Genomic DNA, 25,883 nt, shown 5'->3' on the forward strand with positions numbered 1-25,883 from the left:
AAGAAAAGGCTGTATTGCTAAAATGAGTATTTTATGTCAGAAACTGATAAACGTTAATGTTTTTGTGTCTGAATTTGTTTCCTCTCCATCAGTGAAATGTTTAAAACAGGTAAAATATTTTGTCATGCACTTAATGTGCTGTATGAGCAGAAAAATGTATCTCTGACAGAAAACACCAACTTGCGCGTAGCAGGGAAAGTTTACATTGGTAGAGTAAGTAAATTGAAATGGAAAGCCTATGGAAATGTCAACTTCTGGGTAGAAGATTTAATGTGTGGTTCCGCTGCAATATTTCTTGACTGATATTAATGACTGGGAAAACATTCCTGGACCTATTTAAAGTACTTCAGCATTGAACTAAGTAGAATGCAGGTACTGATAAGATTTGGCTTCTGTTTACAGTTGGACATTTTTGGTGTATTATTCAAGTGAGCAGAACTGCCGTTTCTGCTAATTATACAATTTTTGTACAAAGCTTCAGTGAAAGCCTTAGTAACTTGATTTTTCAATGATAACCTTAGATAAAAAATATAAATTAAATAATATTCTGATAAAGGAATGATTATTTATTAGTTAATTTCTTATGGAAAAAGTTTAGTTATCTTATTAGCACTAGGTTTTCACTACAATGTAGCTTAAATGCTTAAAAACAAGCACGATAACAAAAACTGAACGTCTTGCAGTAAAGATGACGCCAATGAGATAAATGGGTCTTCTGATACTCTCAGCTGTTGCACTTTGGTTTTTATATGATTAGAATATACAAGCTTCTATAAAAGATCCTGCTTGGAATAGCTCCATTCAAAGCTGTAGTCAGATATTGGCACGCATATTTGCAGAATATGAGTCAAAAGAGCTACTGAGAGCCGTACGCACAGCGGGGAGATTTTGGTCTGCTACACACTCTACAGTATTTTTCCAAGGGCTCGGAAGCTGGTCTGGATAAGCTGCTACTATGGCATATACCTCGGTAATCTGTATTATCGCCGTCTAAATATATTTCAAGTGGAGAAAATATGCAAGGCATAAATCTTTAGTTGACACAAAGTCAGAATATTGCAATACTGACAATTTACCTAATCTTAGGCATGATGTAGGCTGGGGAGGGCCTCTGGAGGCTGTGATCTCATCCCCTCAGGGCATTTCAAAGTTAGGCTGCTCGGGGCCTCGTCAGATTCTGAAGGTCTTTGAGGATTAAATTCCCACAACCTCTTCTGGTGCTTCAGCTGCTGAACAGGCATCACTAGAACATTCTGTGTAATCCAAAAGAGAAGAGTCATGGACTAGCAGCAGGCAGAAACCTCTTGTGCCAATCTTTTTTTCTCTCCTTTTCAGTCATCGCACAATCTTGATAATCTTACTAGTTTTCTTGCATAAAATAGTTTGAAATCCACGCATAAGGAGCATCCTAAAAATGTAATTGCATAAGAATAATCGTCATCCTTAGGCTGCTGAAGTGTGGTATTTTCCGTTTTGAAAGGCTGAATTGGTTACAGATCACAAAGGAAAACGTGTTTTTAAGAAAACTTGAATTTGCTTTGTAGTTCTATTGGAAGAGCAGCAATGACTGGCGGGCTGTGAGAACGTGGGTGGCAGTTCAGCTTGCTTCGGGAGCAGCAATGTAGAACAGGCCCCTTCCTGCAGGTGCACTCAGCGGGTCCCGGGCTCACCGGCAGCGCCTCGCGGGCACCAGGGGGCGCTGCCGGCGGCGGCCACACCCGCCGCGGAAGACACCGCCCAGGGCGGGGAGCGCTGCCGGGGCTGCCCGGGCGCCGCCTGAACGGAAAGCGGCGCGGCCGGGAGCGGCGGGGCGGCCGCGAGGGGCGGGGGGCGGCGGCGCTGAGCCGCGGCGGGGCCGGCAGCGCGGGCTGCCCGCACAGCCGGGCCGGGGAGAGGGAGGAGCGGGGTCCTCGGCGGGCCCGGGTGAGGTCACTCTTTGTGGCTGCAGTCGGCAAGATGGCGCCGGTGCTGGTGGAGAAGAAGCTGCTGGGGCCGGACGGGCCCGGCGGCGCCGAGCTCCCCAGCGAGGAGGAGGAGGGGCAGAACCTCTGGTGAGCGGCCGCGCCGGGCGGGGGGCGCCTCCCGGGCCGCGGCGCCCCGGCGGCGGAGCCGAGCGGCTGCTCTCGGGAGTCCCGCGCTGTCACGGCGGGTTCTCCCGCTCTGCCGAGCCGCCTCAGCCCTCCCGCGGCGGGCGGCAGCCCTGGGCCGGGCTGCAGCGGAGCGTGCGCCCCGCCGGGCCGGGCAGCGGGGGGCGCGGGCTGCGGGGCCGCTCGGGCCTCGCTGACAGGAGCGGGGGTGGCGGCGGCGGGGCCGGCCCGCCCGGCGGCTGGGGCGGCGGGGCCGGCGGGGAGCGGGACGGGTGCGGAGCGGGGCCCTTGCCGGGTGTGGAGGGGCTGTGGGGTGGTGAGGGGAGCCCCGCGCCCCCCGGTGCGAGGGCAGCATCGCTGTGCGGGGCGGGAGGGCAGGGCCGTGCAGCCCGGGGCTCGGCTCCGCCGGAGATGTGCGGGGTGGGCTCCGGGAGACGCGACCGCTTGGTTTTTCGTCTCTTATTTCTGAGGAATGCGTAAAAGAATACTAATAATGGCCTAAATAATTGTGCATGAAGTACAGTAGTGGATTGTGGGAAGAGTTAGTCATCAGTTCAAAAGTAATGTTTGCAGTTATGTGACGTTTTATAAGGGAGAAAAACTTCAGAAGATGTCACAGCGTGAGTTTTATAAATGATAAAAGCTTTTCTCAAAAAGGTGGCATGCTTCTGGTCTTTTGAAATGAACCTGAATCTCTGACTGTAGCATCATATCTGGTTTGTAAATAGAACAAACGTGAATGGATTGGTCTGCGCAGATCTGCTGAGCTCACGGGTGCTGTCACTGGGCAGCGTGCGCCGTGTCTGTGTGTCTGCGCGCGCCGTGTCTGTGTGTCTGCGCGCGCCGTGTCTGTGTGTCTGCGCGCGCCGTGTCTGTGTGTCTGCGCGCGCCGTGTCTGTGTGTCTGCGCGCGCCGTGTCTGTGTGTCTGCGCGCGCCGTGTCTGTGTGTCTGCGCGCGCCGTGTGCCGTGTCTGTGTGTCTGTGCGTGCACTGCCCTGCCTGTCAGCCTGACAAGGGGGATGCTGTTTTTCTAGGTCCTCGATACTGAGTGAAGTTTCTACCCGGTCAAGATCTAAATTGCCATCGGGCAAGAATATTCTTGTTTTTGGTAAGTAGTATATGAAAGCATTTGGGTGGTTGTTTTTGTAGAAAGTGTGTTTAAAACAATGATGTGAACAAACTGAGACATCAGTTTGTTAAAATTAGGTTATGTGATATGATCTATGGTATTATTGTCTTCAGGCTGATAGTTTTCTTTTTGGTTTATTATGCTGTTAGATTTATAGTATATATTTTAACAAAAGGATTGCAATACAGAATAATTAAGTGCTTCATTCTTGTCATGGTATAAGCTGTTGGATTTAGCTGGAATACTTGAAAGGAAACAGCAGATAAGTAGTGTCAAAAAATGTACAAAGATATTTCTGATTGCTTAAGTGTGTTTTGAAAAAATGTTTCTACAAAGTTGATATTAATGCTGAAAGTGTCTTTTTATCCTGTAAAAACTTACTGGCAGGTGATGATGGTTCAGGTAAAACCACGCTTATGGCTAAAATACAGGGAGCTGAGCATGGCAAGAAAGGAAGAGGACTGGAATACTTATATCTAAATATTCACGATGAAGACAGAGATGGTAGGTTCATTTTATGTGTAATCTCTTTACTGTAATTAAGTAGCTGACATGCCTTTTTTTATAACTGTGGTTTCATCAGTGTATTTTGGGTTACGCCCAGGTAACTGGTTCTAGCGTTGTTCTCTGTATTTTAGAAGCTATATTAATTTCTTGTAAGTTAAATGCATTTTACATTCAATGTTCATTCTCCCACTTGCCCTTCTTACAGCTTGACCTGTGTATGAGAAAAAAGTACACTTGAGCAGCTCTCTGTATCAGTTTACTTTTAGGGTAGATAGATTTGCTGATGTTGACTTACTAGCAGATATAGTGTAATTTGGTATGACTACTTGATAATGATAGAAAGTGATACATCCATGAGAATTTAATTCTCAGTATGGATTTCTGGGCATAGGGTTTTGGTGTTTCCTTGCAGGGGCTGTGTGCAGTATTTTGGTTAACTATAACTGGGGTATTTTGCTAGAGTTGAGTGAGTGAAGAAGAGATCTTTACGTTAGAATTAGTATTTCTTTTTTCTCAGATTGGATCTTGTGTCTTTGCCTCTTGTCTTTGTTATTGTTGATGATTGTTATTCTCTACTATATGGGAAGGGGATGATGACGAAAGATCGTTTAAAAGCAGGTCTAATTAACAGAATACTCCTATTTTTAGGAAGGTTAGCGGCAGGAAGAGATGGGGAGTGAGTTTATTATCCTTGCTTCTAAGTCTGCCCCTGCTTCTCTCATTTTGAGCAAAATGCTGGACCTCTTTGTGTTAGTTTCCCTCTTCAAAAATGGGAAATGACAGTCTTCCTGTTCATGACTTCGTTCTGAGTTGTCAGTTCAGAAGGGGGGAAGCAATGATGATGCTTTATCCATGTTTCTGAAAAGAAGTGAACTAGGAGGATCCTATAATATTGTTTTGGAAATGGAAATGTACTAAAGACTTGCACAAGTGATTAAGTACCATATGTGACTGGTTGTTATGGAGATTGGTCCTGCGCTCACATGTTAATAAACTGTCTTTGGATATTAAGTTAGGCGCAATTAAAGGATGAGTACATTGCCTGTGTCTTCAGTGGCCACCTAATCTTGCAGTTCCTAAACATCTTTTGTGCTGTAATTTGAAATGCTGAGCCATTCTTGGCTTCTTGAAGTTCTTGATATAAGTGCTTTCTCATGCACAGTCTTCTTTAGTACTGCATAAATACTTCACGGGAGAAAAAACCACTGTGATTAGGAGTGTTAGGACAGCCTGTGACATAAGGCTTCTTGCAGCATCAAAGGATATGGTATTATAAGCAGAAAAATGTTTGGTGTGCCTTTTTTCCTGGTGCTCTTAATCAAACCTCAAGTATGTTCCTACTTTGGAAATATTTTGCAGGTATTCCTGAGTATCTGGAAGTGATGAGTATTTAAAGTGATTAGGAGAAGCCTGTCATAAGAACTCTGACATCACAAGCAGGAAAAAGAGACCCTTTTGGCTGCCAGACTCAGCTGGAGAATTCATATGTCCCTTTAATGGATGTGTTAGGATCTAATAATACATGCCTTTTTCTCTTCTGTCTCGTTAGTGTCATCAGTGAGCAAAATAAATAGCAAAGTGGGTCGGGACCTCCCAGCAGAGAAAGATAATGCTCGTCCTTCTCTAGGACAGGTTTGGGTTAGTTTCCTTAAACTCTTTGCACGCTTTAAGTCTGTGTATGCTCAGATACAGGTTTAGGAACAAAGCCTTTATGACTGAGCCACAGTTCTTGGAAGCCCTGAAGAAACTGAAGATAGGCATTCAGGAGCTTACTATCACATATTCAGGTATCTGCTTTTTATTACACCCCAACCTATTCAAGACCAGCAAAGCACAAAGATTTCCAGGGGTGTCAGATCAGCACTGGTAACTGAAACTTCATAGTGGAGTGAGAACATGTTTTCAACTTCTTTCCCAGGTGCTGGAAGATTTCTTTGCTCTCTCTGTCTTTTTCTTCATTTTGGAAGAGTTTACTCTGTCCAGGAGAAATATTTTGGTCATAGTGCTGAGTCATTATCTACCTCCCACCACCCTTTGAAAATCTTAAGGAAAATCTGTTTTGCTTCTTATCCCCACCCCCCCTTCCTCCTTAAGGGATATTTGAATCTGACTCTTCCTACATTTGAAGTAAGATTACTCTAGATTTCTAGGTGCATACCTTAGTTTACAGTTACTTTTTCTTTTCCCCTAAAGATTAGATCAGTGATTAAAGTGTTCTCTTTTTTTAGCAGGAAAATTAAGCAAATACACAGAAAACACTTCTCTTTTCGAGAACCCCCGTGGCTAATACAGGTAGCCACTAACTTTTTGATTTTCACGGTCATCAGCTTTTTTCTTGGCAGTGACTGGACAACCAGCTTGGATGGCAAGATACACATCCCCACTGCATCGGTTGTTTGCTGGTTCAGTTCTGTTACATGTTAGTTGTAGAATGTAACACTCAATACTCTGGTCCCTAGGTCTCAGGATAGCTTAGAATACGTCCACTACTCAATCTCTGTGTGAAAAATCTCTGTCCTTGGCTATTATGCTGAATTCTGCCTCGGCTAAGGCATTTGTTCAAGAGGTTTAGGGATGCCTGAGAAGTAATCCTGAGAGAGAGGATTCTCTTAGGTCGTTAGCCCCAGGTACAATATCCTTGGAGGGTATGGCTTCTTCTGCATACATGACACCATAGTTCATCTGGATGAAAGCACACACTGCACTAGCTCTAAAGTTAGCTCAGGATATTAAACAACCTTGGAGCTCAGGCCCAAGAGTCCTTTCTTAGTGGAATTTCTCAGGGAGCATGGCCAGTTTTAATTTTTTGCCTTTCTTTGTGATGAATAGGTGTTTTGTGACGATGCTGGCTAGTCTGCTTTCAAGAGCTGAGAAACTTAATTCGTAGGAGGTAGAAGAGAGGCTCTGCGTAATTTTGCTAAACGATATGTATTTCTGGAGTATCCTTCAGAGTCTCTTGCAGTGACGGGGCAGAGTTAAAGTGAGGATGTACAGGAAGACAATGTGACAAACTACCTCCCCTGGTTTCGTAGCGATACTCTGTGGCAGGCATGTCAAACTCATTGTCACCAGGGCCACATCAGCCTCATGGTTGCCTTCAAAGGGCTGAATGTAGTTTTAGGACTCTATAAATGTAGGAGTAGTTTGACACCCGTGCTGTATGGGTGAGCTGGCAGTTATGAACACCATAGAGGACTTTCAGTTGAACTGCCTCAGATTACAAATGCAGCACAGTTGTCCTGACTTTGCCAAATGTGCCAATGAAGTAGAGCCATTCTGTTGTTGCGTTCTTACCTGTAACAAAATCAAGTAGTCTTGGTTTTTTGCCTCAGGTTTGGACTGGCCTCAGTCATATAAATGCATATTGCAGTGGAACTGGTTATTCCAGATTGAGCCAAGCGCTGCTGGTACGCTGGTTTCTAATGGGAATTTTTTTTTTGGAAACATCTTTAAAGTAGTTCTCTTGAAAATTATTTTTCCCTGTTTTCTTTCTCTTCACAGCTTGAACGAGGGATTTCTAGTTACCACTGATACCTTCTGAGTAAACGCAGGAGGTGTAGTTGCAGGTTGCAGAATCAACCATCTGCAGTAAAATTCATCGAAGCTGGAAAATATTCTTTATGGCTAAAGGGATAATGAAATATTGACAAGATTTAGAAATTTAGTTTTGGCTAATATTTTAATAGTCCTTAATAAGTAGCACCTGCTTTTCCAACAGAATCTGGTAATTGCTCTGTTTTGGTGTCTCTGATGTTGTAGCCGCTACGGAAGGTCTAGTTAACGTTGACATCATATGACTAACTAGGAGCTTGATGTGGTGCTGACAAGGTTGAATTTGCCTTCAAGTCCTTGCCAAATTGTGAACAACCAGGACTGTATTGTAAAGTGTGTTTTGTATTTGTAGCAAATGTAAATCATGAGCCATACCTCTTCATTGTAAGAAAGGAGGAAAACCTTTCATTTTCATGCAGTGTTATCTTTTTTTTTTTTTTTTAAAAAAATACATTTTAAGGGTAGTGCTGGACTTCCAGTCTTCCTAGCAGATTGGTTTCATTTGAGTGATAGTTCCAACTGCATTCTAGTTCCACCTGTGTTCTAGTTCCTGGCTGTGTTCTAAATGTAAAGCAGAAACTTAAATCCTTAAGTAGGACAGAGTGGTTTAGCAAAGCAAACCTTTGTAGCTTTTAGGTATTGCCTTAAAAAAGCAGCTTAGCAGCAGTGAATTAGATATTTATTAATTTTTGTTACTTGATAAGGTGTGAAAGTCTTTTCTGCGATCACAGCACTCTCCACAGGAGAAACTGTGAAAGTGCTGATGGGAATTGTAAACTTCCATAGACTATAGGTAGACTTAAGTTGGGTTTTTAACACTTTAGTATTTGCTTCAAGGAGGAAGTCAATGTCTATCAATAACCTTTCACTCGTGAAAAGCTCCCAGGGTTTTTATTCACTGGTAGATTTCTGCTTTTGGGAATATAAAAAGGATGCTTCTGTGCTGCAGGGAATAATAGAGTCCTGCACTGATGTTTCATTTGCTATTGTGAAATAGTAAATGTGTTCACATGATGTCCTAGCTTCCTTTCTGTTTTTCCAAACTTTTATCAGGCTCTCCCTCTGTCCTTAGAGGTCTTCGGCAGCTTGAGATTCGTACATCCAGTGCTGTGAGAATCCTGTGTGATGTCAGTGAGACGGCTTCCTGGAAGGGGTGGGAAGGATGGGGAAACAAGGAATATGCAAAGATTCATTTCTTAGATACACAACGATTACTGTAACTGTTTACTGTAAAGGATAGATCTGAGATGAGCAGTTGGAAGATCTTTTAAGTTAAAAGCGTAACTGTTGGCCTATTTGTGTCATGACTGATGTTTCAGTGTCTTATGACAGCCTAACAGTACATAAATAGGAGCATAACAAATGCTAAATGAAGACTGCCCACGTATAGCATCTTGCTATAATCTGTCTGTAACTTGGCTGTTCAGTAATTTTATCCAAGACCTGATTAGAAGGGTGGTAAGTATATCTCTGTGCTCTTTTTTTCTTCTGATTTCCTTAGTCAAGTTTCTGCCTTTTTGTAGAGCCAGTGGGGTTTTTTTTATCCTGATTGATTATTTCTTAAAGTTATCATAACTACAGGGATGGGATTTATTTTGTGAAGTTAAACGATTTGGAGCGCTGGGCATGGAAACATAATGAGGCAGAGTAATTGTGAAGAACTGTGAATTTTGAAAATCTGGGCTCTGCAGTGGTTGTTTTCCTGATCTGTGTATTTCAGAATTCACGTATCTTACATGTAATACCTATGGAGACCCACCGTTCCCTCTGGACAGCTGTAGTGGAACAGGGAATGTATTGAAAGAGTCTAGAAGATAGTTGTTCCTGTTCAGGGGGAAGTTCCAAGGATAATGTTGTTATTATTGTTGTTATTATTAATAATAATAATTTGGATAGATTTTGTTGTTTGGAGTACCTGATAAATCATTCCTGGATGATGTTCCATTTTCAGTTTCTGCTGCTCTTGCCAAAGTTCATGTTTTAGGTTAAACTTCTCATGCCAGCTTTCTGGGGAGAAACACAAAACTAAAATACCAGCTCTTTTGTCCAGTACTCATTCTATAAGGAGCCTGCCAGTAGGAGCCAATGCTAAGTCCATGTGAATTAAGAGCAGGTAGCACAACTTTACAGTTTGGTAGGTTGTGAGTTTATCCGGTGGTTGCTCCTCCTCCTGTGCTAGAAACCTAAGCTGCTTATTGCCTGTATCTTGTTTGCAGCTTATTTCTGTTGTGAGATGTCTTTAGTATGTTAAACCAGCTAATGTGTCAGAGGGACACCTCAGGCTTCCCTGCTGGCCTCAGCTAGAACCACCCCCTTTTGAACTTGGAGTTAACATGTGTCACATGTATTCTGGTTTTACTTGGCATATACATATTTCAAATTCAGGAATGCTGTGCAGTATCTAAAAACTGTTGTGTCAGCTGTCCTTAGCAAAAGCCAAATAACATAAATTATTTTTTAAAAGATTCTGAACCTAGAAAAAATCCTGTTAAATGAAAGCATCTACTGAGTAATGTAGGCATTTACATGCACACCTGTGTTGAAAATAAACAGACAAGATCTGCTGGTAGTTGGGGTTTGGTCTTCATTTAACACTGATGTACTCATCTGTTTACTTGTGGACTAGCAAAGCAAGAAAGTTGGTATCTGTTGAGTTACAACTGTACCTTTTCTTTTCAGATCATACTCGCTGTAACGTTTGGATTCTGGACGGAGACTTATACCATAAGGGGCTATTGAAGTTTGCAGTTTCTGCAGAATCTCTGCAAGACACCCTTGTAGTGTTTGTTGCAGATATGTCTAGACCTTGGACTGTTATGGAGTCTTTACAGAAATGGGCCAGTGTCTTGCAAGAACATATTGATAAGATGAAAATTCCTCCAGAAGATATAAGAGACATGGAACAGAAGTGTAAGTTTTTGTGCATCCATATATTCTGGTCCCTTTTTTTTGGTTGTTATTTTGAACTAACTCTTGCAGCTATCTGTTGTAATGATAAATTTCTTCAGAGTAGTGTTTTAAGAATGGGTTGGATAAGAATTACTTTGAAATTGTGATTACAACTCAAATTCAAAAAGACTATTAGGCTTTAAAACAACTCTTCCAGTTTTGCTGTGCTAACAAAACATCAGGTGAATTAATGGTCTGAATCCCTTGCAGTAATGAGATTTTGATAATGAAATTATTTTTTAAGAATGACTACATACAGAATGACTTTTTAAAAATATTGACAAAGTTCAGTACTGAAGTGAGCTGTCTGCTCTCCTGTGGTCCAATTTCCACCCTGTGTTTATCTTCCAGTAGGTCTCTTTGTTTTTCACGAGGCTTAGGCTGTGATCCTGGTACATCCAATTGTCTCTGACTGCAGCCATTCCTACCTTATGACTTTAGGAATGTTGTATAAATTAACTGTCTTTCCTGGCATATCTGTGGCAGGAAAGAATCTGGCACTGGCAAGCAGTCACCGCTGCAGTGTTGTTTCCTGCAGCTTCTTTTCTTTCCTAAAATAGTTTTGAATGTTTCTTGAGTTTTTTCTGTTTCCCTATTGAATTACTCTAAAATAAATTCCTTCAGTGGAAAAGGCCTTAGCTGCAGTGTAGATTCAGACTGATCTTTGCTGGTTGCTGCTTTTGTTCGGGGCTGGTGGCTCGCTGTACTGGGGCGTTTAAACCTTGCAAATACTGTCTGGGAGCTTCCTTAGATTCACTTTAGGCAGCAGTGTAATCTGTTTGGCATGTGAGCATTCACATGTATTTCTATAGCTGATCTCCTTTCCCAAAAGGCTTGTGCCTACAGCATACTAACTAGAGTTTAAACTTAATGACAGAAACCACCTGGATTTGTTCACCAGCTTATATATATTTTTTAAAAAAAGAGTAAAATCTGACATTTTTTAAGGGGAAAAAGCTTTTTTTTGTATGTGTGTATGAGAGATTTTTGGGAATGGGAGATGAAAAGGCAGGTCTAGTCTCAGAATACAACAGCTAACCCAATTTGCACTTTTCTGAGGCATACCGAATTTTAGGGAAGTCCAAATAAATGCAGAGTTTGTGCACTTAAATTTTACTTTTGGAAAGAGAAGTATTTTAAACCTTCCTTAAGAGTCTATTTATTGTGTGGAGGAGCTACTTACAACTATTGCAAAGCTTTAGCACAGTGTTTAGGGAACTTGGAATGGTATTGTCTTAAGAGACTTCGAAATTAAAGTCTTGTAGAAATTCCCTGTTACTCTTGTACTTTAATAGAGTCGAGGGCAAAGGAAAATTTGAGAGCTGCTTAGCTTCACAGGCTTGCAGGACTCTGCTGCCATGCGGTGGCTGAGCAGTGAACTTCAGTATCAGTGTGCAGGTGAAACGGGCCCTACTATCTGCACCCCCAAACTTCCATCTCTCTCCTTTTCTCGGTCTCTGTGTAGGACACTTGTGTCATCTCAAATGTGTGTCTTCCGTATTGTTGCAAGCTGGCCCTGGGGCCAGACCTGTGCTCAAAACTTTCCCCGCCATAGCTTGTAATTCTCTTAACAGCAAATTTTGCTAAAAGAAATTCCTGTTGTAGCTGTGGGTGTATTAGTGTAGCTGCTCAGACCATATAGAGCACACATGCCTGAAGAATGCCTTTTGACTGCAGTCCATCAATAAAGCTACACCAGCAAAGTTTACTTACTGAAATCCAGCTGTGTATGCTTCCTAAGATAAGCTGCCACTGTGTTGCAGTAGCCCGGATATAAAAAAAAAATTGGGATAACAAAGCACAGATGTAAAGCAGGCAGTCAAAATATAGAAATGGGGTGCAGAGTGAAGGGATGTGCTAAATTCATTCTGGTAAAGCCCCCCTGCAGCATCTCCCCACAGGGAGGTGCATGTTTGAGTTCAGCTTGCAGAGCTGCATTCCCGTACATTTGCCTCTAGGTAGAACCTGTGGCATGTGGGCCAGACTCAGTGTCCACGGGGCTTTCCCCAGCGATTACACTCGGTACCAGTGCCTGTAGTTCTTGTTGACTCTGGGGAAACATTTTCTAGTATTATCCCGATAGCATCCCTTTAAAGTGCTGCTAGGTTGTTCCTTCTCCATTACTAAGATCTCATTACCAGTTTCCAGAAATCCTTTTGTTAGCTTACCCTTCTCAGTGGAATTGAACTTTGGACTGCTTGTCTTTGATTTCAAGGGTTTTGTGGCCTTTCTCCACCCAGTCTTTTGTCTTGTGTTTGCTATTTGAGATACTGACTCTTGGCTTGGCTGGGTGGATGACGCTGGGCTCCATCTGGTGTATGAGCTTTCCTTTTGTGTTAAGGAGCTTCCAGAGTGGGAGGCAGGACACACATACGGAAGCAACAGGCTGCCTCGAAAGAAATTGAATTATTCAGAGTATACCAAGAGTGTTGTTTGTCTGCACTCACTGCTAGCACTGAGCTGCTCTGGAAATTCCTTGCTAAAAGCTTGGCCAGTGTGGGTTCAGATATATAACGTCAGTTCAAGTGTTCTAATTTAATTGAGGCTCAATTATGATAAATAATTGTTTAAATAACACACATTGGATTAATTATTTTGAGGAAGATCTAAATTTTGCATCCCTCTTTATGACAGCGAAGCAGAAGACTGTCAAGAATCAAGAAATGCAGAAAGGAAGTATACTGGTAAAATGGCTATTATATTAATGTCCTCTGGAGCATTTGAAGCTGAACACTTGAAACACAATAATACATTTTTCTGAAAATTAAGCAGTGTCCCATGTAGGCTGAACTGGTTTCAGATTCTCTGCCTTTTTTTTTTGTCTTACTCACAGCTCAAATAATTCTTAAGCTAAAGAATAGAATAAACTTAATTTGACCAGATGTTTTTTGTCTAGGAATTCTTTTCACAAGACTAAAATTTATGGTCAGTAAAGATAGTGCTCAAAAAAAAAAAGCTGCATGAATTGGTTGTGAAATTTAATAGAGTGTAAATATGGAACGATTGTCTCTGGAAAATTTTCTGTGTTTTTCTTGTTCTGCTGTTCAGTGCCTTTGTGATCTAAGTAGTTAAGTTGTAGTGTTTGTCTGCCGTTTCCATATTGCAGTTAAACAGTGCTTCAAGACTGATGAGTTTATTGTTACTAGAACAATCAAACATAAGAATAATTGTGGATTGCTTTCTTGGTGGTACTTCTGTTCTTGTTACAGTCAGCTTTCAGTAGCTTGTGGAAATAAGCAATAAGGTGAGAACCAAAGGGTTAACTGTAAACTTGCATTCATTTGCTGTGTCAAATGCAAAAGTCTAAATAAAAGGCTTTTTTTACCTAGATAAGCCCCAAGTCCAGCAGATAAATGAGTAGCAGAGGTGTAATTTTTATGGCATATCATCACCAGGTGATAATTTTTCAAATGTAATAGACTGTTCCTAATACTCAACCTTACTGATAGGTAGCAGAATATTACTGCTTTGTCAGATGAACTTTTGCTTTTCTGGCTTCCTATTTTATGTGCATCATCTTATTTCCTGTTAAAAAAAAAAAAAAGCCAAAGTTTTTTCGTCTACTTTTTAATCAAGGAAAGAGTTATTTCCCATACCATTGAAAATGTGATTCCTTAACATGAAGTATGTGGAGGAGAAAGTATTCATAGCTCATTAGGAAAAAAAAGAGAGAGATTTATACAAGCTGTTTGGGTGTATGATGAACTTTATGGCCATTAAAAGTTTAAGGATGGAGGTCAAGTGAGAAACAGATATTGGAAGTAAGGAAAGAGTATTGAATTGCTGTGTGGCACTTTAACTGAAGTGAGCTTCTTTATTAGCCGCCTGGGCTGCAGTTTGTTGGTAAGAGGTAAATCTGACAGCCCTTGTGGTATAACTTTACTGGGATTTAATGGCTGAAGTTTGAATTATAGTGGGGGTTCCGTGAGAGTCTTTTAAAAAGTTTTTAAGAGCCTATTGCTAGCAGGCACTTAAACCCCTTTAATTCAGAAGCAAATGTATTTGTGTTCAAGATATAGCAGTTCCAGGTTCTCACTAGAGCTTCTTTTGCCCTCTTTTAACTCTGATAGTTGCTTGTTCAGCAGCCACCCTTGTTAACTGAAGCTGAGTGTTTTCTGTGTTATTTCTCAGTCTCTAGTCAGGGATTAATGCCAGACCACGTGCATTATTAACAATCTTCAACAACAGTCTCCAGTTTGTTTCTTCCTCCATGCACGGGTGAGGCAGAGCGAGGTACGGCCGGGCCGGTCGCAGGGCTGTGGAGCGCAGGTTTGGCTCTGCCTGCTCTTGGGGGGCCTTGGCTCTCGAGGATCATGGTCTTCATTCCCAGTCAGCAGAAACTCATCAGGATGTCCATCAGATTTCTGAAGTTTCTATGTTGCATTTGCTCTTCTTTATATTAGTAAAATTCTTGGGGAATCTTAAATAATGGTTTGTGTCATGTTGTCAAGAGTCTTACTGTTTTCAAGAGAGGCTCTCCTTTCTCGATTTTGAGGGGTTTTATACTAATAGATAACTCAGTAAAGAAAATTTTTTCTGCTCTGTTATAACCAAAGCCTAGGAAAGTAATATTGTCTGATTATAATGCTGTAGTAAATCGAGAGCAGTATTGTCAAATATGCTTTTACATCCGATTAAGTCAGAGAGGCATATCTGAATGATTGTGGTGGATGTAAATGGTATTTTTTAACTGTTGTGATCTACTTGTCTTCAATAGTTTTTTTTTTTTCTATCAAGTACTTACCAAAAACCCTTCTGTAGTTAAATGCTCTGGAATTAATTTGCTTTCTGTGAGATAGTCAGTAAACATATTTAATGTGCAGAATGTATAATGGAATTTTGATTTCCAGTTGCTGAATATGGAACAACACTAGAGGAAAGGATCTCTTTGAAAGCATGGTTGTTTTCTCTCCACCAGAAGGCACTGCCTCCCCAAGTTTAAAAGCAACTGCATTTGAATATTTTTAGTGATTAGAAGTCTTATTGTCTATATTTAATGTGTGTTTTTTAAGCTTTTCTCTGGACTAGACCTTCCTCGTTTTCCATAGGAATCACACAAGTTTATATTTTAAATAAAAATTGCAGATTGTGCACCTTCGAACAGAAGTGTTCTTCTGATTTGATCTTCCTCGCACATGCCCATTCTATTGCAGGAATGGTTCCTATTTTGAAAAGGTACAGTGACTTCATTTTGCAAGATTTGTATTTTAAACTATTCTGAGGTTTTTCCACTTCCTAAACCTCAGCAGTATCCCATGGCCTGCAGTAGAATTGCAGTTCCTTCCCTGTCACGTGGATGGATGGATGTGCTGAACAACACTGTCTTTGTGACTGTGCTGGAGATTGGGAGCTTTTTCAAAGAGTTTTCCGTACTGTGCGTACGGTCAGCCTGCTCCCACTATTTCTAACGTAAAGATGGTTTCAGGGGAGCAGCTCGTGGAGCTTTGCTTGTCTCTTTCTGCGTGCTCCTCATGGCGGGGAGCAGCCACATCCCGTGGGCAGATGGATCTGCTCTGGGCGTTCATCCTGGAAAAAGACAGAAAAGCTGTGAGTTGCAGCCCACTTTTGATTAAGCTTGCGTGGGGTCACAGTGCGCTTCCAAAATGGGGTTAATACTATTTCTTAGGCACTTCAGTATTTCATAGTATTCAATATTATTGGAATATGTGTCATTACCATAAAATTAAAACACTGAAAATGTAGAAGGCATCTGGGTTCCTCTGGACTCCATTATAGTTTTCCAGGATATAACAAAATCTCTTCGGATAACATTTAGAAGTCGTCGAGTTTGTATTTATGCAGTGTATTTTTTGTGTTTCTAACGTTCGACTCCTGCAACAGAAATTCACAGTCATAGAAACTTAAATTGAGTCATAGTTTATAAGTCAAAGTGGCTGTTTCAGCTTGGTGTTTTCTGTGCCCATGTACATTTTCACCATGCTTTCTGCCAAAACTAGGTACAAATTGCGCCGAGTATTGGTGACATTGCTAAACTGTATTTATGTTTTCTGTTATCAGCTCCCTTATAATGAAATGCATTGAGTTGAGGAATGTGCATTTGTGCATACTGTAGCTCTTGCAGATAGTTTTGATTGCTTGTTCTGGATACAAAACGCACTTGATTTAACTCACTGTAAATGTTGGTGGAGAATTATTGTGTTTGAAGGGGGCAACAAGGCTTAAGCTTGCATTCTGTTCTTATATAGTGCCTCATTATGAAAGCAAAAAAGAAAAGGTGAGTTCTAGTTATTCGTAGATTGGTTATGGTTTATAAAGAACTAGTTCCTTTGTATCTTAAGAAGATCTCTCTCTTAATAGTTATAAAGGAGTTTCAAGAGTATGTGGAACCTGAGGAAGGCTACCAAGGATCACCGCAGAGGAGAGGCCCTTCTGGCCAAGAAGATGAACACGTTTCTTTGCCGCTTGGAGAAAACGTGCTGACTCATAACCTTGGTATTCCGGTGCTGGTAGTTTGTACAAAAGTGAGTTTCTGGTGCTGTTTGCCACTATGGAAAAGTGTAATTACTTTTGTTTAATTTTGCAGAAGGATATAACCTTATCAATTAAATGTGAATTACTTTATCTTATGATGTATTGGTGGCACTTGAAAACCAAAGGCTCAAAGTAAATGCGATGTGTTTGTAATATTAAGGAAGATGTTTTAAGATGTGCTGGGAGTGACTGGGTTTTTCTGGCTTTGGTTGTTTCCCTTTCTTGCAGTGCGATGCAGTGAGTGTACTAGAGAAGGAGCACGATTACAGAGAAGAACACTTCGACTTCATTCAGTCACACATTCGTAGATTCTGCTTACAGTGTATCCTTTCCTGCACTGAAGCGATTTGCTGTAATGTGGAAGCAAGAAAATATGTTTTAGCGTTGAATTGCGCATAAAGTTAATCTGAGAAATAGCACTTCAAGATTGCTTGGTATTTAGTTATTTACTACTTGGCATTTTTTGTTTTGAAAATGTTGAGAGGTGTATAGCATGGTTTTTAAATTCTGCATGGAATTTGGAGCTTTTGTTCCTTTACAAAGGATTTGCCTTGCATTTTGTGAGGTGCTTTTTCTTGGTTTTCCCCTCAAAACTTGCAATTTCCACATAAACCCGAGATTTTGGCAGTTTCTTTAGTTTTTGACTTTTTCAAAATTAGGTGCCTGGGAGAGTAGGTAACTTTTGTGTATGTCGGGAAAAGTATCATGAGTCTGCTCCTGTTATACCCCCTTCCTCTCCTGGGTACTAAATGGCTATAGCTCTTGCCTTAAACTACTTCTCAAAATTAGGTGTAGTAAATATATGTCCATTAGGTCCTGTTTTGAAATTCTTACTACAATTTAAAAGCTATATCTTGCATGTTTTCCTTAAATAAATAATCAGATGGGGCTGCCTTGATTTATACATCAGTTAAGGAGGAAAAGAACCTTGATCTGTTGTATAAGTACATTGTACATAAAACATACGGTTTTCAGTTTACCACACCTGCCTTAGTGGTAGAAAAGGATGCAGTTTTTATGTAAGTCAGCTGGATAAGCAGCATGGTTTCAGATTATTTTATATTAAGCATTACACTTCATATAACTATATATAAAAAGAACTTGAATGATTTGTGTCATTCAGAAGCTTAGTATGTGAGTCTTCTGAAGTCTTGAACTAAAAAACAACTTAGTGTGTATTATTTGGGTTACTGGACTCTAAGAGTCTACCATTCCAGCTTTTTACTGTCTTTGGAATTTAACTGAGAATGAGGACTGACCTGTAACAGAATTGCTTTATTCAGGTAGAGGGCAGTAAATAAATGGTCTCTGTAGAAGTGCTTTTCGTGACCGAAAAGGAAAAGCTTTCCTTCTTTTTGTAGACCTGCTGGTTGGGACAATGAAAAGAAAATTGCCATTTTACATGAAAACTTCACAACAGTGAAACCAGAAGATGCATATGAGGACTTCATTGTGAAACCTCCTGTAAGAAAGGTAAAAAGGGGTAAACTCTTCCCTGGCCCCTGACAAATAAGCAGTTTGAATGGCTACTAATAACTACTAATATTGAAGAGCTCCAAATCTAAATGTATTTATTTTTTTAATCCAAATGTGTGAAACATGAGGCTTTCATTTAAAAACTTCTATTAACAAAATACTTTTTCAACAGTTAGTCCATGATAAAGAGCTGGCAGCGGAAGATGAACAAGTATTTCTTATGAAGCAGCAGGTAAGAATGGAAGAATGAAACCAAAGCTCTCCATTGTTATTGCCTACAGTTTTTAATTCCTCATTTAAATCACTAGATAGCCACTGTTCAGTTTTGCAAATTCACATGTAGTTGTGATGTAAGACTATTTTAACAAAGGCAAATAGAAAATATGGCCACTTATGTTGGCAAGTTGAAGGAAAATATGCTGAGAACAGAAATAATTTACATTTCAAAGGGGAAGAATGAGAAGATTATCTGAAATTTCACAGCATAGATATATTGATCTGTAAAATATAAATACTTTTAAAACATCTTAGTGTTGCAGTTTTCTCACAGCCAGAGGCTTGAAAGACTTTAAGATGTCAAATTTGCCTGTGCCGTGTCATCTTATTTCCTTTACTGCTCTGTTGTTTTAAAAAAATAAAACCCAAACCAAACCCAAAACTTTCCTGTATAGTTGATTATAAATATAGTGGTTACAGACTTGGGTGGCTGTGGTTCTGGCTTTTTTATAGTTCTGGACTGGCTGCCTAAGACAAAGGGCTGAAGCTTATTTATTCGTTTTAACGCTGTCCTCTAGTGGTAAAGTCTGGAAGTATATAAATATCAAAGGAAGCCCGTAAATACCAGAAAAAAAAAAATCAAATAAGTTAAAGAAATACAGTGAAGCTAACACTTACTTTATTCTGAAATATGTTTAATTTTCTTAATATGTTGTTTTTGCAGTCATTCCTTGCCAAACAGCCAGCAACGCCTACGAGAGCATCAGTAAGTAGATCCAAGAGAAGAGTAGAGGAGGTGTTTTCTTTCCTTCTAGGAAAGAGGGAGCAATTCTAACCTGTAGAGATTCATTTTGTAAATGTAAAATACATAATCTCCAACTGCAGAAAGTAAATAATAAAAAGGCAATATTTTAAAATGTTGATTATAAATTGCTTAATTGTAATTCACTGTGGTAACATAAAATATCTGATGATTATTGAACTAAAAATTTACTACAGTGATTCATCCTTTCTTTCAGTGGAGGCACATGCCCAAAATAAGTAGTGGTGTTTTCTTTGACGTTTTTTTTTCCTAGTGTGCATACACTACAGTGCTAATATAAAGGTTTAAAAAGTAATTAGTATGTGATGTTACATTTGCTTTCTTCTCTAATTTCTGTGATTTGGACTTTTTTTACAGGAATCTCCTGCAAGAGGCCCTGCAGGATCCCCAAGAACTCAAGGCAGAGCTGGTCCTGCCAATGTACCCAGTGCCTCACCAATAACATCAGTTAAGAAACCAGATCCAAATATTAAAAGTAAGAATAAGCATTTTATTGTTTTTATCATGTGCTACTTCCCTTAAAAAGAAATCATCTTTTGTATGAGGATTTTGCAATTTATTCACTAATGGTATCGTTAGTTTAATAACAGGAATGAACTGATGACAGCTTCAGGTTTGATTTTCTTTTTTCTTTCTTTTGTCATTCATATGATTTGAAGTAGATTTCTGTGACTGCCAAGCAGGGTCAGAGCTCAAATGCGTTGTTTCCTTAGGTTGCCTAAATACATCTATTATGCATCAGTTCGATTATTAGACTGGGGATTGCTTTAAACTACATGCAATTTTATACTTCACATCACTTATTCTGGAATCCACAATGAAACCCATTCTACTAAACCTTCTCTAGAGTGCAATTTTTTATAGTAGATGAAGAAGCTTGGGAATTACACCCTTTTCCCCCCCACCTCCTCAGCCCTAAGACAGAGCTTGGCGGTGTGGGCTGGTTTCTTTCCTCTCTGAGCATTGAACAAGTTGGTGGGGCCAGCGTTGTTTTGCTGGTGACTGGTGCCAAACCTCACCCGCAGTGGGTTCCCTCGTGCAGTTCTGGATCGTGTCTCATTGTTGCACATCCACGTTCTGATTTATGAAGGGTAGTGCGGCGTGAGAGACAGCAGTAAAATGGCTACGCAGTTTGTTAATGGACTTATAAATCTTTACACATCCACAAGGAATACATTGTTTCTTGGATTCTACATGTAGAGAAAACAAAAGCATACAAATATTTAGATTAAAATCACCCCCCTGCTGCCATTCCAGAAGAGCAGTAATACGCTCTCAGTCGTTTCTGACTTTGCCAAAGAATTGAAAGGACTCGTGTCTTTAAATTGAGCAAGGAAAGACTCTCATATTTTAGGTTTATTTCACTGATTGGTAAGAGCATTATATATGTATGTAAAAAATAAGTTCTATTGTTTACCAGTACTAACTATTCTGTGATATATATATTTTTTATTTAGATAATGCTGCAAGTGAAGGTGTCTTGGCTAGTTTCTTTAACAGTCTCTTGAGCAAAAAGACTGGCTCTCCTGGGAGTCCTGGTGCTGGAGGAGTGCAAAGTACAGCCAAGAAATCAGGTATTGGACTTGTGATTACAGGCTGGTTTGCATGTTTTCAATATTTTATTTGGCCCACATTGGTCTAACAGTGTGCATCTTTTAAACTGGTCAGTAAAGTGCCAGACCCTGACAGATGACAGTGCCAAAATGTGCAGTCTTTAAGAACTAAACTACTGCAGCTTCGCAACTCCAGGGCTTCTAGTAAGCCTGTTATAACTTGACTATGCGTGTGAAGTTATACTGCTGAGATATAAATAATATTTGAGTCTTGATCATATTCAGGAAGTGTTAATTTCTTTTTTTTTTTCCTTCCATGATATTTCAAGGAACTTCATTTGGTGGTTTCTGTGGTGTATTATTTTTCTTGGCATGGACTTCTAGACTTAAAAGTTATTTCATTTATATTCACAAGAAGATTCTTGCAGATTCCAAGTATTGCCTTCAGCTTTCCATTCCTGTGCAACAGATAAAGAACTAGGGTTCCCTGCTCTCACTCGAGTCTAGGAAGGAGAATACGTAACAATTGTATAAAGCTCATCTCATTGATTAAGGCCATTACCATCCTTGACAATATTTTTGTAGGGAAACTGGAAGTGAGTTACCAGTTTAACTTATAATGTAGGGGAAAACTTTGTTCTCTTAAAACAGCTCCTTGTCTGTCTTCTTCTTTGAAAGGTGCTCACCTATGATGGTGGCAAAGGGGAGTGTGTGAACCTGCCTGTCATTGAACGGCTTGGCCGTGTTTCTTGTGTCCAATATGAGGTAGTTCCAGGACACAGCTGCTTGGTGTTCTTTGGAGGCTTAAGGTTCCAGTCCATCTAGCATTAAAAAAGCCAGAGTTTTTGTTTAGATCTACTTTTGTCTGAGCAAGAATTTTGCATGTTTTTTTATTGTTTTAGGATTTAGATTTTTTTAACTCCAAGGTACCATTAGTTTACATGTTAAGTGTTTTGTATTGTAAGTTATATTACAGTTAATGTACTCATTTTTAAATTTAGTTTAAATACTCATGCTTTGAATAGATGCTGTTAAGAGTACTGTGGCTTACAACTAGTGCTTGAATCTAAAACCTTTGTAGTGATTAAAGGTAACCTTTTAACTTGGTTATGTCTTTGTACTTTGGAAAAAACACTTAAATCTCCAACAGTTAAATCTTGCCTTCTTAATGTTTTCAGCATGTACCCTGGAAAAAATCCACCTAATATTTCACACACATTTGAGCTGGAAAACAGATGCTTGTTAAATTCTTTGGCTATGTAAGGAAGCTGTACATGGTTATATAATCTACTTTTTGTCTAAAAATATAGCTTTTTAATCTTAAATGCTTGTATGTATTAGGCATATAGAATATTTAGTTCCAATTTTAGTGTTCAGTTTGTGGGTTTATAATTTTCAGAGTGAGAGGATTAAACTGATGGTTCAGTTAGAGAATTGCTAAAAAGTTGAGTCTAATATAAAAATGTAAGATATGCTTTTCCATTAAATACTTCAGCATGTCTGTTTCCAATTGAAGAAGTCCTTTGAAATGACTGCTCTGAGATATTACATGAATATGCAATTCGTGTCCCCTTTTTTAAGGAAAAAACTGTCTGCAGACATAAAAGAGTTCTTCCTGTTAGTTGTTTAATATTAAAACAGAGCAAGTGTAAGTGTGACCAAACAAATGTGATTTTTGTAGCAGGTGTCCTATGTACCTTGGAAAACTTGTAGCTAAAATCTGGGTTTAAAGTCAGTCGTTGCTATCAGTTCTAATAATAGACGTGTGTATAGTTCTTTTTAATAGAAAATTCTAAATGTGATTGTTTTCAAAATGTTAATTGCTGTAAAATATATCACAGATTTTCTTTGCTTTATGCTGCTGTATAATTCAGCATTTCATCTCTTTAAAGTCAATCAAATCTGAGTATTTATCAGTCTTTATGTAGATGTTACATTGCGTTGTGTCAGGGCCTGTGTTCTTGGGTAGGTGGTGAAATAATGAGAAAATAAATGATATATTGTCATATGAAAGTGATTTCATGAATACTTGTACTCATTGGTTAAACCATTTAATTGAAATTAAATTGTTTTAACCTTGTCCTTTTTCTTTTTAGGACAAAAAACAGTTTTGACAAATGTTCAAGAGGAATTGGATAGGATGACTCGCAAGCCAGACTCTATGGTAACAACAAACTCTCCTCCAACAGAGAACGAAGCTTGATAGCGCATAAAAATGCATATGTAAATGACCAAATAACTATGTAAATTGATCTGATAAGACCAGGAATTTTCTGCTATGGCAGATGCTATCAGTTTTCTTGGGGCAGGGGAAATGAGCTTACTCCTCCATCATTGCCTTGTCCCAGTAAAAAGTGCACATTCAGGAAGTTTGCATATAAAATCCCTCTGTATAAGATAACCATTTAGAGTTTATATAGGGCAATTCTTTTGGTTTTGGAGGTAAGCAGGTGCAGCTGCATTTCCTGTTGGGAAGAACACAGAGAAGCAAAAATGGAGAATTCTTATTCAAATACTACTACTGACTGCACACAAGGCAAGAAAGAGAAATTAAATCCTCTTTCAGAGTTACTGGAATTGGCTACTTGTATGTTTGCAAATGCATTATATTATTGGAAAGGTGGTGGTGGTGTAACAGAGCATTAATTGGGTGAAAGGAGCCTAGGGAGAGAATGGAGCGCTGAAAGGGGAAACAGACTTGGGACAGTGAGAAACTAGAACGTTGGATTGACTGGAGAGGAGCAATGTTGTTAAATCCTGTGTTTCACATAGGGTAAATAATCACTGTTTTCAAAAGACTACTTTACATTGGAGAATTCCAGGCCAAACACTAAGTGTCATGGGAATTTATTCTTGTTATAAATCTTGTTTTAGTTTTTAAAAAAGTCTAAGAGTGTGGATGCCCTTTCTGGTGTAGCTGACAAAGGGAGAAACTATAACTTGTTTAGATCCAAGTGCCTGGCACAGTGTGTGATGTGTCTTTAGGAGGTGCTTGAATTTATTGTGCACTGTAGTACAAACAGTCACTGTTTGGTTTTATTTTAAAATGGGTAGTTTGGCAATTTGTATTTAATTTTAAATCCTGTTTTCTGATAGCTTCTGCCTTTTTTTACGCCAAGAGGCTAGCCTATGAAGAATGGTGGGTGACGTATCATTTTCCCATAATGAAATATGCTACAGAATGCTCTCAGTATTTTTTTTTTCTTACTTTTTGTAACTAAATATTAGCTACCAAGCTAAAATTGATTCCTGCCTTACACCTATGGAGGTTTTTAGAAAAGACTTTCAAGGCCCTAGTTCCAACCGCATCCGCTGCAGGTGCAGCCGACTCCAATTCTGAAGGTAACCTAAACGTATGAATGTGTACATGGTGAACACACTTAATAACTTGTATTTTCTCTAATGTAGCATTTCATTTGGAAAGATGGGTTGTGGTTGTCCCTGTTGCTCTAGCGGAGCTCTGCCCACGGTCACATAAAACCATCATTCTGTAAAAACAAACAAAACTGCTATCGTTACTGAAATGGCACTTTGATTTTATAGACAGTATGCTTGTTTTACATGTACACACTACCATAAATTAAAGCTACCAAGCATATTCTGTGCTCTTAATGTTGAAGGGAAAAACCACAATTTGAATTTTGCAGAGTTTACTTTTTATTGATATGAACTTGTACTAAATCTGATGTCTGGATATAACTTCCCTAATATATATTGTTACTTAAATATACAGAATTAGATTGACCACTAACACAGTACTGGATGTTAACTTCAAATCCTACGTTACATCAAGAGGCTGTTCTTGTAAGTCTGTCTAAACATTATCTAGAAAGCTACGAGTATTTACTTGCCTCTTCGACAAACATTAACATGAGTATGTTACTTGTGCCAGTTTTTTTGTTGAAAATACTATGTTTTTCTTTTTTTTTTTTTTTTTACTTTTTTAAAAAATAAGCGGTATGACCTGAAGTGATACAGTTGTGTAGATAACAGCCTAAGGCTGCGGACAGCTGGTGGGTCGTGTGGATGTGCTTCGTGGTGTCCCGGGCGCCAGCTGCAAGTTACCGCACCAGAAGTACTTACACACTGTCCTCCTGACACCGAGAATTGAGATCGGAGATTTAAACATCAAAAACTTGACAGGAAAATTGAAAAAGTGTGTGATCATAATGGGATATAGTTTGAAAACCTCAGTCTGAAGCTGCATTTTTGGTCATCTAACCTGATAAGCACTTTCTCTAGTAATACGGCTAAAACTTAACATCGAAGTACTTTCCGGTTCTACAAAAATGTTAAATACACTAAAATCAATTAAAACTGATAACGTATGATAACTTAGTGTTGCAGAAAGCTGCTTCTGACAAAACAGGAACGGATTTCCGGTTTCTAATTGCAAGTGAATGCTCCTAGTTTATGGAAGAGAGTCATAGGTAATGTAGCATCCTGTGATTGCCGAAGTCTGTCAGCTTGGGTGAGCTGCACGGTTGTTAATTCTGGTGTCTTCAGGCATTGGAACCAAAGGCCAAATTGCAAACAGCCTTTACGTTTTCAAGTGAAACTTCATTTTATTTGCAGATACACTTGTATGGTAGACTGTTTAAACTATTATATGACTATATTTATATGCATTATAGTGACTGCATCTACTGTTCACGTTTAAACTAAGAAAACAAAAGATGAAAGCATTCAACTTGAAGCAAATAGAAAAGTTTAAAGATTGGCCCTTCGTAAAAATGTTGTGGTTATGCTGCTTGATTTTAAGTTTGCACTTTTTTTTTATTGGCATTTAAAAAACCTGTTTAAACTGAACAGAATTTCGTATTTTATTTAATTTAACTACGTTGAAAGTGACTGCTCTGTACATCATGAACTTAACAATATACATGCTGTAAATGAAAGTTCACTGTCCTGTATACTAAGTTTATTGGGGTTTTTTCCAACTTACAATTAGGACTGCAAATGTATGAAACAAACCTTAGTCCATTTGTATGGCTTTAACCAGGTGCAGTATGCAGTCATGTGGAATCTTGCTTTCTAGTGCTGGCAAAATGAGGACGTCTTTAATTACTGGCTTCAATAAACACGAATCCAGACTGCTT

General features: G+C 39.5%; 1 protein-coding gene across 2 annotated transcripts; it reads left to right on the forward strand.

The window, feature by feature from the left end:
• Positions 1-1,823: 1,823 nt before the first annotated feature.
• Positions 1,824-25,883, forward strand: DYNC1LI2 (dynein cytoplasmic 1 light intermediate chain 2). 2 transcript variants are annotated; one of them, XM_082063018.1, is made up of 13 exons: positions 1,824-2,051; positions 3,122-3,195; positions 3,604-3,720; positions 9,955-10,185; positions 16,543-16,706; positions 16,945-17,038; positions 17,600-17,735; positions 18,078-18,189; positions 18,365-18,424; positions 19,133-19,174; positions 19,589-19,706; positions 20,689-20,805; positions 22,881-25,883. In XM_082063018.1, exons 1-13 carry the CDS (start codon positions 1,957-1,959, stop codon positions 22,985-22,987), a joined length of 1,467 nt encoding a protein of 488 aa, XP_081919144.1. In that variant the 5' UTR covers positions 1,824-1,956; the 3' UTR covers positions 22,988-25,883. The 2 variants fall into 2 exon arrangements, with proteins under 2 accessions (XP_081919144.1, XP_081919143.1); XM_082063017.1 differs by lacking the exons at positions 1,824-2,051; positions 3,122-3,195; positions 3,604-3,720 and adding an exon at positions 5,420-5,510.

Source organism: Streptopelia decaocto, assembly GCF_964273445.1.
Source record: "Streptopelia decaocto genome assembly, chromosome: 11".
In the NCBI taxonomy this organism is placed as follows: domain Eukaryota; kingdom Metazoa; phylum Chordata; class Aves; order Columbiformes; family Columbidae; genus Streptopelia; species Streptopelia decaocto.